Genomic DNA, 12,701 nt, shown 5'->3' with positions numbered 1-12,701 from the left:
TCTATTTGGATATGTGTTCTCTATTTCTCATAAACACGACATCAAGTCTTAAATGATGTACACAGAAGATGCTACAACCCACGCAGAAATGTTGAGAAAAAGCATCTTCCTATCTGGACTCTAGCTCTATGAATAATTAACATGGTGCATTTACATACCTCAGTATTGAAATCTGCATTTTAGACTGCATGGGCCCCAAGGTAATATTTATAAAGTGTTTAGCACAGTTCCTGGCACTTAATAGATACTTAAATAATGCTTATTGCTTTCCCCTTCTCTTCTGATGCCCCTGAGAATGTGTGACTTCTTATATACAATAAGGAGAGCAGTACAGTTTGCTCACAGCACCTACAAAGAAACTGTGCTGCTCAACTGTACTCTCTCTCTTTTGTTTTTGTTTTTTTGTGGGGCAATGGGGGTTAAGTGAGTTGCCCAGGGTCACACAGCTAGTATGTGGCAAGTGTCTGAGGCCAGATTTGAACTCAGGTCCTCCTGACTCCAGGGCCAGTGCTTTATCCACTGTGCCACCTAGCTACCCCTCAACTGTACTCTCAACATAGCACTGCTGCTAAATTCTGGAACTAAGGAGATGATGTCCTGCATTAGGAAAAAAACTCAACAATTTATTATTTTTTTTTAGTCTGGGACTGTGATTTTATTGGTATATGGTACTCCAAAGGTGGAATTCCTCTGCAAGGATACAGAACCAGCACAAAACTTGCAACTTGTAATCCTGGAGAGTTGCCTGGGATACTCAAAAGTTAAATGACTTGCCCACTGGTCACACTGGGTACTACTTGACCTGCCAGGTCTTCCTTAGTACAAAGCCGGCCATCTATTTACTATGCTCTTTAGGAAAAAATGATGATGACAATGATGTGGAGGGGAAGGAGATGTAACAAGATAGCATTTATATAGTGCTTTAATGTAGGTTTATAAAGGTTTGCAAAGCACTTTACAAATATATCTTTTGATCCTCACAGCAACCCTGGAAGACAGGTATTATTATTTCCATTTTACACTTACAGAAACTGAAGCAGAGATACAGTGACTTGTCCAGGGTCGTACATCTAGTAAGTGTCTAAGGCTAGATTTGAATTCAGGTCTTTCTGATTCCAGATCTGGTGTTCCATCTCATGCATCATTTAACTGCTCTAAATTATTGTATTGATTAAAGTAGTTAAGTCTTTCACAACTAATTATTGTTACCATATTTCTGCTACTGTGTACTTGGTTCTGCTCACTTCACTTCACATCAGTTCATGTAAGTCTTTCCAGGTTTTTCTGAAAGCATCCTGCTCGTCATTTCTTATAGCATAATAGCATTCCATTACAATCATGTACCACAACTTATTTAGCAATTCTCCAGTTGATGGGTATCTCCTCAATTTCTCTTACATAAAAAAGAGAAAAAGCTCACAAAACCCTCAAAAAAACTTGGCTCTAAAAAGATCCACGAGTATCTGAACAAACAAATCTTTTACTTTTTCAATAAATGATTAGAGAACCAGATGGCAAGTGAAGATGAAAACCAAGGCTCTTCCTCACCTTATCTGTCTGAGTACTTTCATGCAAAATCCGGGTATCAATAGCAGCAGCCAGCAAATTATTAGCAGCAGTAATAGCATGAATGTCACCAGTCAAGTGAAGATTGAACTATAAAAGAGATTAAAAAAATTTTTTTTCTGCTTTTTCAGACCACTGAATCAGTGTTGAAGGCATTTTTGTAACTACAAATTCTTAAAGCAGAATGAACAAAATGAATTGAAGTTATAAAATAAAAAAATAATATATACATTCTTATTATATGTTATAGATTTATTATATATTATAGTAATAAGTTATACTGCTATATTATAATATAAACATTTATTAAATAATATTTATTATAAAACTATATATAGCTATACATTTATGTGTATACATATTTATATTTATACATTTAATATAAACGTATGTATTTAAAGTATGTAAAATTATAAATATAGATTTATAAAAAGAAATAAATGTATATTTTCCCCTTCACATGAAAGAGAAAAAAGGAATTTTTAGGTACACTTAACCTTCAGTTAAATTCGAAATGTCTCATAATCCAATAAGGGAAGCTGACAAACTAAGACATTGATTTAAGATTTGGAAATTTTCTTTTTCTTATTCTAACTTTTTATACTTTTATTTTTTTTAAAAGTTCTCATAGAGTTTTACTGAGTTTGAAGTGATACATTGGCTGAAGTCATTTTAAGCTTATTGTTTTTCAATTCACTGTTAATTATCAAGGACACTCTTTTAAAATATATATATATATACTTTAACATTCATTTTTTAGAATTCTGAGTTCCCAATTCTTTTCCTTCTTCCAATTTCTCCCATATCAATTGAGAAGGCAAGAAATAAATCAATTATAGATGTCAAGTGAAAACATTTCCATATTAGTCATAGTCCTTCATGATCAATCATTGTTACAATAGTTCTGTTTCTATATACAACATTCTCCTGGTTCTGCTCACTTCACTTTGCATCAGTTCATGTAAGTCTTTCTGGGTTTTTCTGAAAGCATCCTGCTCTAACCACTATGTCACCTAGCTGCCCCAGAGGTTATGAGGAGGGGGAAAATGTTAAGGTACTAATGCCACAGCCATTTATACCCTTACCTCTTCCATGGGGATAACCTGAGCATATCCACCACCTGCAGCTCCACCTGCATAACACAACAATAAAATTTCAGCAAATCTTATAACAAGTTGCATATGACAGTCATCAAAAAATATCACACTAATGAATGGAATTGTGTTAAAGTAAATAAGTTAAAAACTTAAGTGATATGGGGAAGGGAAAGGAGGAAGGGAACAAGCATTTATTAAGTTCTTACTAGCTGCCAGGCACTGTACTAAGCACTTTACAAATACTCTCTCATTTGTGAGGTAGGTGGTAATATTCCCATTTTACAGTTGAGAAAACCAAAGCAGAGATTAAGTGACTTGCCCAGGGTCACACAGCTAGTAAGTGTCAAGTGTCTGAGGCTAGATTTGAACTCAGGTCCTCCTGAATCCAGGTTGAATGCTTTATCCACTGCGCTACCTAGCTGCCCCCCAGCATTGTATTCTAAATAAGGCCATGAGATGAAATGATCAAAGATGTTCAGAAATTGACATTAAAACAAGGCAGGGGGGGCAGCTAGGTGGTGCAGTGGATAAAGCACCGACCCTGGATTCAGGAGGACCTGAGTTCAAATCCAGCCTCAGACACTTGACACTTACTAGCTGTGTGACCCTGGGCAAGTCACTTAACCCTCACTGCCCCGCAAAAAACAAAAAAAAAACCAAAAACAAGGCAGGACAAGAATTATTTATAGTCCATACAAGTATAGTAGTCAAATATATTAGATATCATGGGCAAAAGAACCACACAAATATCCATAAGAAAAAACCCTTAGGGGGCGGCTAGGTGGCGCAGTGGATAAGCACCGGCCCTGGATTCAGGAGTACCTGAGTTCAAATCCGGCCTCAGACACTTGACAATTACTAGCTGTGTGACCCTGGGCAAGTCACTTAACCCCCATTGCCCCGCCAAAAAACAAAACAAAACAAAACAAAACAAAAAAGAAAAAACCCTTGTATATGATATTCTTTTCTGAATTTTAGAATTACATTTATGTGTTTAAACTGCACACTGCTTGGAATTAAATATAGCAGAGTATGAAATTTGTCACTTTGTACTATTATCAAGAAGAAAAAGCCACTGTTCTCAAGTGAAGAAAAAATGAGATGCTGCATGTATTTATAGGATAAAATACCTTTAACGCCAAAAGTAGGTCCTTGTGAAGGCTGCCTCAGACAAGCAAAGGAATTAACATGCAGGTGTGCGGTCAGCGCTTGAACAAGCCCAATGGTGACTGTGCTTTTCCCTTCTCCTAGGGGTGTAGGGGTGATCCTTATATAAAAACAAACACAAATACTGAGTTAACCCAAAGTAACCATAACCAGGTGGTACCTGATCCCTGCAAGGGAGATATTATTATTCTAGGGACTCATTCTTGGGGTCTTACATTTGTTCTTAGAAGACCAAAGCAGTCTAACAATTGTGCTCTTTAGTCACCACTTTTGACATTTTCTTAAAGCAATCTAGCAAAAAGTGACTATTCCCAGGATGAAGTTTATAAAAAGGAGTTAAAAGAACATTCTCAGTTTAATGCATGGAATACTTTTTCTCTTTCCACACTTCACTACTGACTGAACCTGCCAAAGATGGATATGTTAAAATATTTAAATGTTATATTTGTTAGATCTTGACCATTCATCTAACAACAGTAAACAACTAGCCCAAAGTTGCTAGATCATTAAAACCTGACCATACCACTCAGCTCTTCTTAGGTAAAAACATGGTATAGGTGAATATCCTCACACCAAGAGGATAAATAATAGTCAGTGATACTAAGGAAATCACCAGTTTCTCTTATTTTCCAAGACAGAGAATTAAACATCTCTCAAAAGAGCTTCATCATGTAACTTTCTCACTCACTGTTCACAGTAACTCATTAATTCAACAAACACTGATTGTTTATACAATTGGTGCTTTACATGTAGCTTAATAAATATTTGTTCAATGAATGATAGGATGCAGAAGCAAAGGATAATAAAAATCAAAAGCCATGTCACACTGAAACACTCTCAATGGTAAATTCTATTGGTAACTTCTGTTATATATGAACCTTAAGACCTAAGAAGTAGAAAGGGGATGAGGAAGAAAGGTAGAGGACTCAGATGATTCCTGGGTTCTTGAGATACTGACAGATCAAATGAGATACTATATGTGAAGTATATGTAAAACCTTAAAGCACTATATAAATGTCAGTAACTGTTTATTCTTACTATTGACAGAAAACATGGCTAAATTAATTAATGATTAATTAATCTGAAAGATTACTCACATTATTATAGTGTGAAGAATGAAAAATTCGAGAGTCAATTTCTGGGTAATCTTTACTAGTTATAGCCAGTGAATGATTAATAAAAGGATGGTTATTTTGCTGTCTTTTATAAACCAAGGCTGGATCACGAAGGCCTGTTGACCCTGATATGCCCTTGGAAGAGTGGGTGTTCTTGAGAGACTGCAACCAATTCTAATTGGTTAACAATTAATGAGAAGAATGAATATTATAATGAGAGATGGATCTGTTGTAATGAGGAGCTGAGAACTGACTTTGATTATATCACTCTTACTCCCAGACTACCCACAACCAGTTGCAATCTAGACAAAGGATCTACCACCCACCCCAGCCTGAATAGAACACAATGGGCTTTCCCAGCTGGGTGGGGTCTGACAAAATCGAGGAGAATGTTAAATCCAATCTCATTATCAACCCTATTCTTCAGGGGCTGATTTGACCTAGTAGAGAATGAGGAGACAGGAAGGGAAAAAATCCTGGATTTCCTCAATGATCATTGGTTATTAATAAGAGAAAAATAATCATCTTTCAATAGTTATTGCATATTTATATCTATGTACCATACCCTCTCATACCTTATAGACCCTAAAAGCAACTGGGACTGGAACTGTGCCCTAATTATCTTAGATGAATAAACAACCCAGTATAGGATACTGTTCTGTGGACCTAACAGGCACTTAATAAAATGATTGCTTATTAAATAAATGAAGATATATCAAAATTGAGGTAATCACACAAAAAAAGATTGCCAAGATAAACCCATCATTAATATAAACTCTGAAGTTTACAAACCCCTCTGCCTTTGGCAAATGAATAGATAACAGGAAATGGAAGAACTACTACTTGTTTTGGGGCGATGAGGGTTAAGTGACTTGCTCAAGTTCACACTGCTAGTAAGTGTCAAGTGTCTGAAGCTGGATTTGAACTTAGGTCCTCTTGACTTCAGGGCTGGTGCTCTATCCATTGCGCCACCTAGCTGCCCCTGAAGAACCACTTCTTACAGGCTTGAACTTAGGAACAGCAAACTCTCGCTAGATACAAAAATGATGGGTAAAGAAGGCGGCATTGCCAGATTATTTTTAAGACAATACCATTTAGACATATTCATTTGGAATGATAACATAAAGTCTAAGAATTTTAAACTGAATCCCAAACCATGTCTGTAATCAGCGGACAGAGGAAGAGACTTTGGGGAACTGGATGCCTACTGCTCCACCTTTGGGTAAGCCCCATTATACTGATGAGCTAAAGAGTCACAGACCACCATAGCACACAGGCTTTCACCCCAGAGAATCTACTGGCAACAATCATTTGGCCAATGAAACTATTTGAGTGCTCCCGAGAATTCTAAAGAATTTCTAAACTACTAAGGATGTTGACATAATATCCACATCTGTTTATGTGGCAAATTCTGGAATCATGTCAACACCTGCAACCAAAAGGAGACTCAAATCACAGTTCCTCTGTCTTCCTCATTGTATTGTATTCCTCATTCTAGGACTGACCCAAGGAGCTCTGAATTCCTGTTCATCCATAGCCTTCTTGCATAAACACATAAAAGAAAAGATGGTAAAAGTCTGAAATTCTTCAGAGTTCATATTTGTGAAGTCTTTTATTTTCTGTAAGTGGAATATGTGCTTTATTTCAGTTATGCAGCGTTAAGCATTACATTTTTCATTCCCAAGGAAATATTAGTATACTTGCCTAAGGAAGCCAAAAAGGAACACGCCTAGTTAGTGACCTCCTCAAAACTTGGACTAAAAAAGACAATTCTTAATTAAAAACATATTCCTTCCCAGGTTTTTTGGGCCATTTTTTTGCCATTGTTATTACAATTCAGCAAAAGTATGAAAGTAGCAAAAAACAAAAAATGCCTTATATTAAGTGAAATGATGAATGACATTAAAAGAAGATATAATGAAAAAATATACATCTATTCTTTCTTTACATGAATATTTAGGATCAAAATCTGGTTTGTTTTTTAAAAATATGTTTATATTTAATCCTTTCATCCTTAGTTTAGTATAAACTAGGTTATTATAAAACAGATAATAATACATAAAATAATATGCTAAATATTATGATGTTATATAGTACAAACCAGGTTAATTAACTATATGCTAGCTCAAGGTCTAGCCTGTTGTGATGCCTCATTGTGACTCTGGATTCTAAAAAGCTCTATGTTCTGATTGATCCTTATCAGTCTAGAAAGCCTTTGAGGATGTAACTGGTGATTGACTATATGTCTGTTGTCCAAGAAGCCACCTGGCTTTTAGAACTCCCCATCAGATTGGCCACAAGGTGACAATAGTTTTTCAGCCATGGTACATTTCTAAGTTCACTTATTAAGTTATGGAGTGATGACTGTGGTGTGGACAAAACGCTCATATTGATAAAGATGCAAGTCCTGAAAGCACAGAAGAAAGTAGTTATAGTATCATGGGATCAGAGCTTTAGAGCTGGAAGGGACCTTAGAGAATTTAAATGACTTGCCCAGTTTCATACAGCTACTAAATTGCAACAATGTGCTTATTTAAACGCTATCTAGGGGCAGCTAGGTGGTGCAGTGGATAGAGCACTGGCCCTGGATTCAGGAAGTCCTGAGTTCAAATCCGGCCTCAGACACTTAACACTTACTAGCTGTGTGACCCTGGGCAAGTCACTTAACCCCAACTGCCCCACCAAAAAAAACCAAAAAACCAAAACCAAAACCAAAACAAATGAAAGCTATCTAATTAGAATGATCAACTTTCATTTCCTGGCCAGTTCCTAAGATATAAGAATGTTTTTTGTGAACATTAAAAGCACAGTGATCACACTCTAATTTGAAATTAGCATAGTTCTTACTCTCAATTTTACTTTACTGGGTCTAAGAAAACAGGGTCCTCCTAAAGTTAATGTGTAGGGGCAGGGGAAAGCAGATAACTAAACTTACAAAATACTCTGAAGTATTAAAAATTGAGTAGAATGTTTATTACAAAGTATTCTTAACAATTCGTTAAAGCAGATCCACAATAACCTCTTTCTAACACTTTGTTCAAATGGTACACGGTTACTGTCTATACATATACATCCTAAAAAAATCCTATATCAGACTTTTTACTTCTCCTATTGGTATAAATTAGTTTATTTTCTAAGAGACACCTAAAATAAAAAAATAGGGTAGTGTTTTGCTCACCCTTCAAAGTAGAGTCCCATTTATTTGAAAACTTATTCAGAGAATTCTTGCTATGTACTTTTTTTTTTTTTTTTTTTTTTGCAGGGCAACAGGGGTTAGGTGACTTGCCCAGGGTCACATAGCTAGTAAGTGTCAAGTGTCTGAGGCTGGATTTGAACTCAGGTCTTCCTGAATCCAGGGTTAGTGCTTTATCCACTGCACCACCTAGCTGCCCCTTGCTCTGTACTTTTTAAAAACCATAATAAAAAAAAGTTCAAACTGGCTGCCAACATTAATTACAAATTTTCAAATATTTTATATTATACTCAATTTGACACATGAGTCAGAGTTGATCCTTCCCAGGCAATTCCCCATCAAATCACAGACACTCAGGGAACTTTTTTTAAGGACAAATTAGGTATATTATTCATCACAAGGCATTCTCTCAAGAATTGGTCTTTAAGGAAGAATGCAACCACCTGTACAGTCTCAGTACAAGGCCCCAGGACTCAGTGCCCTTTACATCTGCATTTCTTTTATAACACTCAGAAGTTCAATTTAAGTATAAAGAGTTCAAGGATCCCTGGGAGTGGGTCTTTTATCTAAACACAGCTGTTGTATTCTGCAGACAATAGACAAGTGACCTGATAGAAATAAAGCCCAACAGAAACAGCAACAGGAAAGCTGCAAGGAGAGCTCTTGAGGCCCGTTCAGTACAACACCAAAACAAATGACTGAAAAATGAGAAGTGTCTCAACTATTTGGCAGCAATTTAAGGGGGGAAAAAAGAATGAGGCGTTAATTACCTAACTGGAATAAAAAATCTGTTTTTCACCCCCTAAGTAGCTAGGTGGCAAAGTGGATAGATAGAGCACTGGGCCTGGGATCAGGAAGACCTGAGTTCAAATCCCAATTCAGACTTATATGCTATGTGACCCTGAGCAAGTCATTTAACTAGTTTGCCTTGTATAAAGTATTTTGTAAATCTTAAAGCTCATACAAATCCTGGCTATTATATTACATGTAGACAGAAACCTAAGTGAAGTTTTTCTGTCAGTTCAACACATATAATTCCAAGAAGCCTATGAATTTAAATAGATTGAAAAAACCCACAAATCATCATGAGTAATATGTTATTACATGTAACAGATATTATGTATGGTTTAAGTACTCACACACACATCTACTATGTACAATGTACATAGTACATAGCAATTCACATATTACATGCACTATTTATAGTGCAAGTATATGTAAATCTCTATATATCCATACATATATACATTATGTATACACACACACTGTATATGTGTTTGTGTTCATACAGAATCTTCCTCTCCTTCCCCCTCATCTCACTATACATATATATGTATGCATACATGATAAACTAAATGTTATTTATATCCTATCTATTATCCCATTTATCAACTAGCCTATATATTTCTCCCTCCTTACACACACACCCAACAGCAAGTCCATGGGGTCTGGTAGGCCAGTAAAAGCTCCCAATCTGCTTGTGGTACAGGGTGGGTAACTGGCAGGAATGCAGAGTGGGCAGGGGAGGAAAGAATGGTTTAGGATGTGCATTTTGAGACAATACAGACAGAAGGGGGCCTACAGAGGGTCCTGGTATTGAGTGGAGCTCATGGTGAGCAAATCAGGCTGTGTGTGCACAGGGTAGAGACCCTTCCTCCAGAGTTGGCTGAACTGCCTAGGTGAGGGCCAGAAACTTCTCTTTATTCCCAGCAGTCTTGGAAGACTTCATAGAGAAGTGCCAAGCGTTCCCCTCCCCCATTCCCATCCAGGACAGGAGCAGGGCCCACTGTAGGGGCTGCCCAGTCAGATCAGAGAGTCAAACCCTTACTAAGTGCCTACTATGTGCCAGGCACTGTGCTAGGCATTAGGGATACAAAAAGAAGCAAAAGACAGCTCGTGCTCTTATGCATCTTCTATTCATATTATTATTTATTTAATTTTTTTAGTGAGGCAATTGGGGTTAAGTGACTTTCTCAGGGTCACACAGCTAGTAAGTGTTAAGTGTCTGAGGCTAGATTTGAACTCAGGTCCTCCTGACTCCAGGGCCGGTGCTCTCTATCCACTGCACCACCTAGCTGCCCCCTCTTCTATTCATATTATACATGTCCTGCCTACTATGCCACTGGTCCATACCTTCTGAGCAAAACCTTCAGATTCACTGGGATGCAGGACAGGGATGGAGTAGGGGGAGATGGAGCAGTTGGGAGGGCTGAGGGGCTAGACTCTTCCTTATGCCTTAGCTAAGGAAAGAAGGGGGGAGTGGTAGAGAGGGCACATATTAAACAATAAAGAAACTATCTCCTCTCCCCCAATTTTATATATATATATATGTTTGTATTTAATATTTAACAAATATAAATATACGTGTCTCCCCCTTCTCTCTCTCCCTCTCTAACATACTATGGCTACACTGTGGGTCTAGCTCTCAAACCAAATTCCTTCTCATTAAAGTAACTGGAAAAATATGTAAAACTCAAGAGCCCTTAAGATTCTGTTGGCTTATTTCCTTGAACAATTCCCAGTGCTTTTCATTTTGTCAGGCAAAGCAAATAAAGAGATGTGTAGGTGTAAATACCATGAGATGTGGAGCTGATGAAATACAGATGATTCTGACTGAATGAGAAAGTCTAAAGTTTAATCTGTTCAGCATTTAGGTTATTTGTACTATGGTTTCTTAGAGAAATAATTCATTGTTCTAATATCTAGTAACATTTTTAAAAAACAAAAGTGAATTTAAGACTACTGAAGAATATTTAAATAGTTGTACCTCTAATTTTTTAATATCGAATGAAATCAGCATTACTTTATAGCAGGGGAGAGACAGATAAAACAAATTACTAGTACACTATGATGACTCAATAATAAATTAATTTTTCCACAAATGATATGTCAGAAATCAATCATATAACTACACACAGGGGCAGCTAGGTGGCACAGGGAATAGTGTTAGGGCTGGAATCAGGAAGACTTCTTTTCCTGAGTTCAAATCTGGCTTCATCATTTATTGGCTATGTGATCCTGGGCAAGTCACTTAAGTCTGGTTGCCTCAGTTTCCTCATTTGTAAAATGAGCTGGAGAAGGAAATGGCAAACCACTCTAGTATCTTTGCCAAGAAAACCCCAAATAGGGTAATGAAGAGTCAAATACGACTAAAAAATGAACAAACACCAACAATTAACATATATATCTTTGGGCATCTGTTAAACTAATCCTAAAAACACTTTAAAATGTCCAGTTATGAAGAATCATAAATTATGATGCAGGTTATTCAGTCTCCTCCTGCCCTGAGCCATTTTGGTCTCTCTGGACAATTCTTTTTCTTCTTACAATAAAGCTATATAAGAATTTATTTTTTAAAATACAAAAGCAAAACCCCAAACCCTTTAATTCTGTTGCAGAGGAAAACTTTATCTTAAAAACTACCTGCTGCAATGCCCTTGTTCACTGTACTGGATATTTAATCTGTATGTTCTGAAGGCTTCCTTTGGGGAAGGCAGCTAAGATCTCAAATAATAAAAAAAAGAGAGAAGTTGTTCTCTTGAGGTTAAACACACATTGATTCAGGTTTAAGTTTCATTTACACACACACACACACACACACACACACACACACAGAGTAGCTCTTTTGTTTTATAACAGAATTCTAGCAATGGTACAAGTCAGGTACTGTGGTTTAACTTACTGGCTACATCACTCTTTAGCTTGGGGCAACATAAGTGACTACGATTCTTGTGAGCCACACTTTGTCCTACAACAACTTTGTGATGTGGGTGCTACTGGAGGCTCACTGTCTTTCTCAGGGGGATCTCCAATCTGATGACTGAATGTCACTATCTCATGTATGAGAGCTTCCTGGGCTAGCCTGTGACTTTGATGGCAGATACTGCAGAAGCCCCAGTTGGACGCTAGCTTGCTTTTACATTTATAGCTTTCAAATTCACTCAACAAATATTCACTAAACGCCTACTCTGATCAACACACTAAACTAGGTGCTGGGGATAGAAATAGCACAGATCTTGCTGTCAAATGAGGCAATAATATGATAGAGCAAAGACAAGTGAACAAGTAACTGGGATATAAAGGGGAGTGAGTTAAGTACAAGAGTGAGATTAAGTACAAGGGAAGCATCTGGGCAAAGTGCTATGAAAAATTTAATGAACAAATGACTTCATTTGGGGAGGGAGGATGAGGGAAGGCCCTGTACAAGTAATACCTAAGCAAGGCTTTGAAATAAGGGAAAGACTTCAACAGAAGGAGATGAGGGGAGATGAAGAGGGATAATCTCTTGCAGGCAAGGGGGGTTATAATTATATTTCATGTCAGAGATGGAAAGGGTAGGAGAGAGTACATGAGGGAGATGAGTGTGTGATATGCCTGAAATAGTAACTGAAAAAGTATTATCACCCCGTGGCCAATCTGATGGGGAGTTCTGAAAGCCAGGCGGCTGCTTGGCCAACAAACATACAGTGTATCAGCGGTGACACTCTCAAAGGCTTTATAGGTTGGTAGGACCAAGCAGGACATATATGCTTTGGGCATAGCTTTTTAGAATCCAAGGTCACA

General features: G+C 37.2%; 1 protein-coding gene across 1 annotated transcript in view; it reads right to left on the bottom strand.

Moving 5' to 3' along the window:
* The window catches only part of MTHFD1L (methylenetetrahydrofolate dehydrogenase (NADP+ dependent) 1 like), a 218,868-nt gene that overhangs the window by 141,925 nt on the left and 64,242 nt on the right, over positions 1–12,701 (bottom strand). Inside the window, exons 12-14 of the mRNA XM_044003413.1 lie at positions 3,794–3,930; positions 2,652–2,698; positions 1,549–1,656 (exon numbers count right to left, since the gene is read on the bottom strand). Of these exons, the coding sequence (XP_043859348.1) occupies positions 1,549–1,656; positions 2,652–2,698; positions 3,794–3,930 (292 nt within the window). The remainder of the gene's footprint in view (positions 1–1,548; positions 1,657–2,651; positions 2,699–3,793; positions 3,931–12,701) is intronic.

This window comes from Dromiciops gliroides, chromosome 4, assembly GCF_019393635.1.
Source record: "Dromiciops gliroides isolate mDroGli1 chromosome 4, mDroGli1.pri, whole genome shotgun sequence".
Classification (NCBI taxonomy): Eukaryota; Metazoa; Chordata; class Mammalia; order Microbiotheria; family Microbiotheriidae; genus Dromiciops; species Dromiciops gliroides.
The sequence above is the reverse complement of the archived record's forward strand: the minus strand, read 5'-3'. Positions and strand labels throughout refer to the sequence as shown.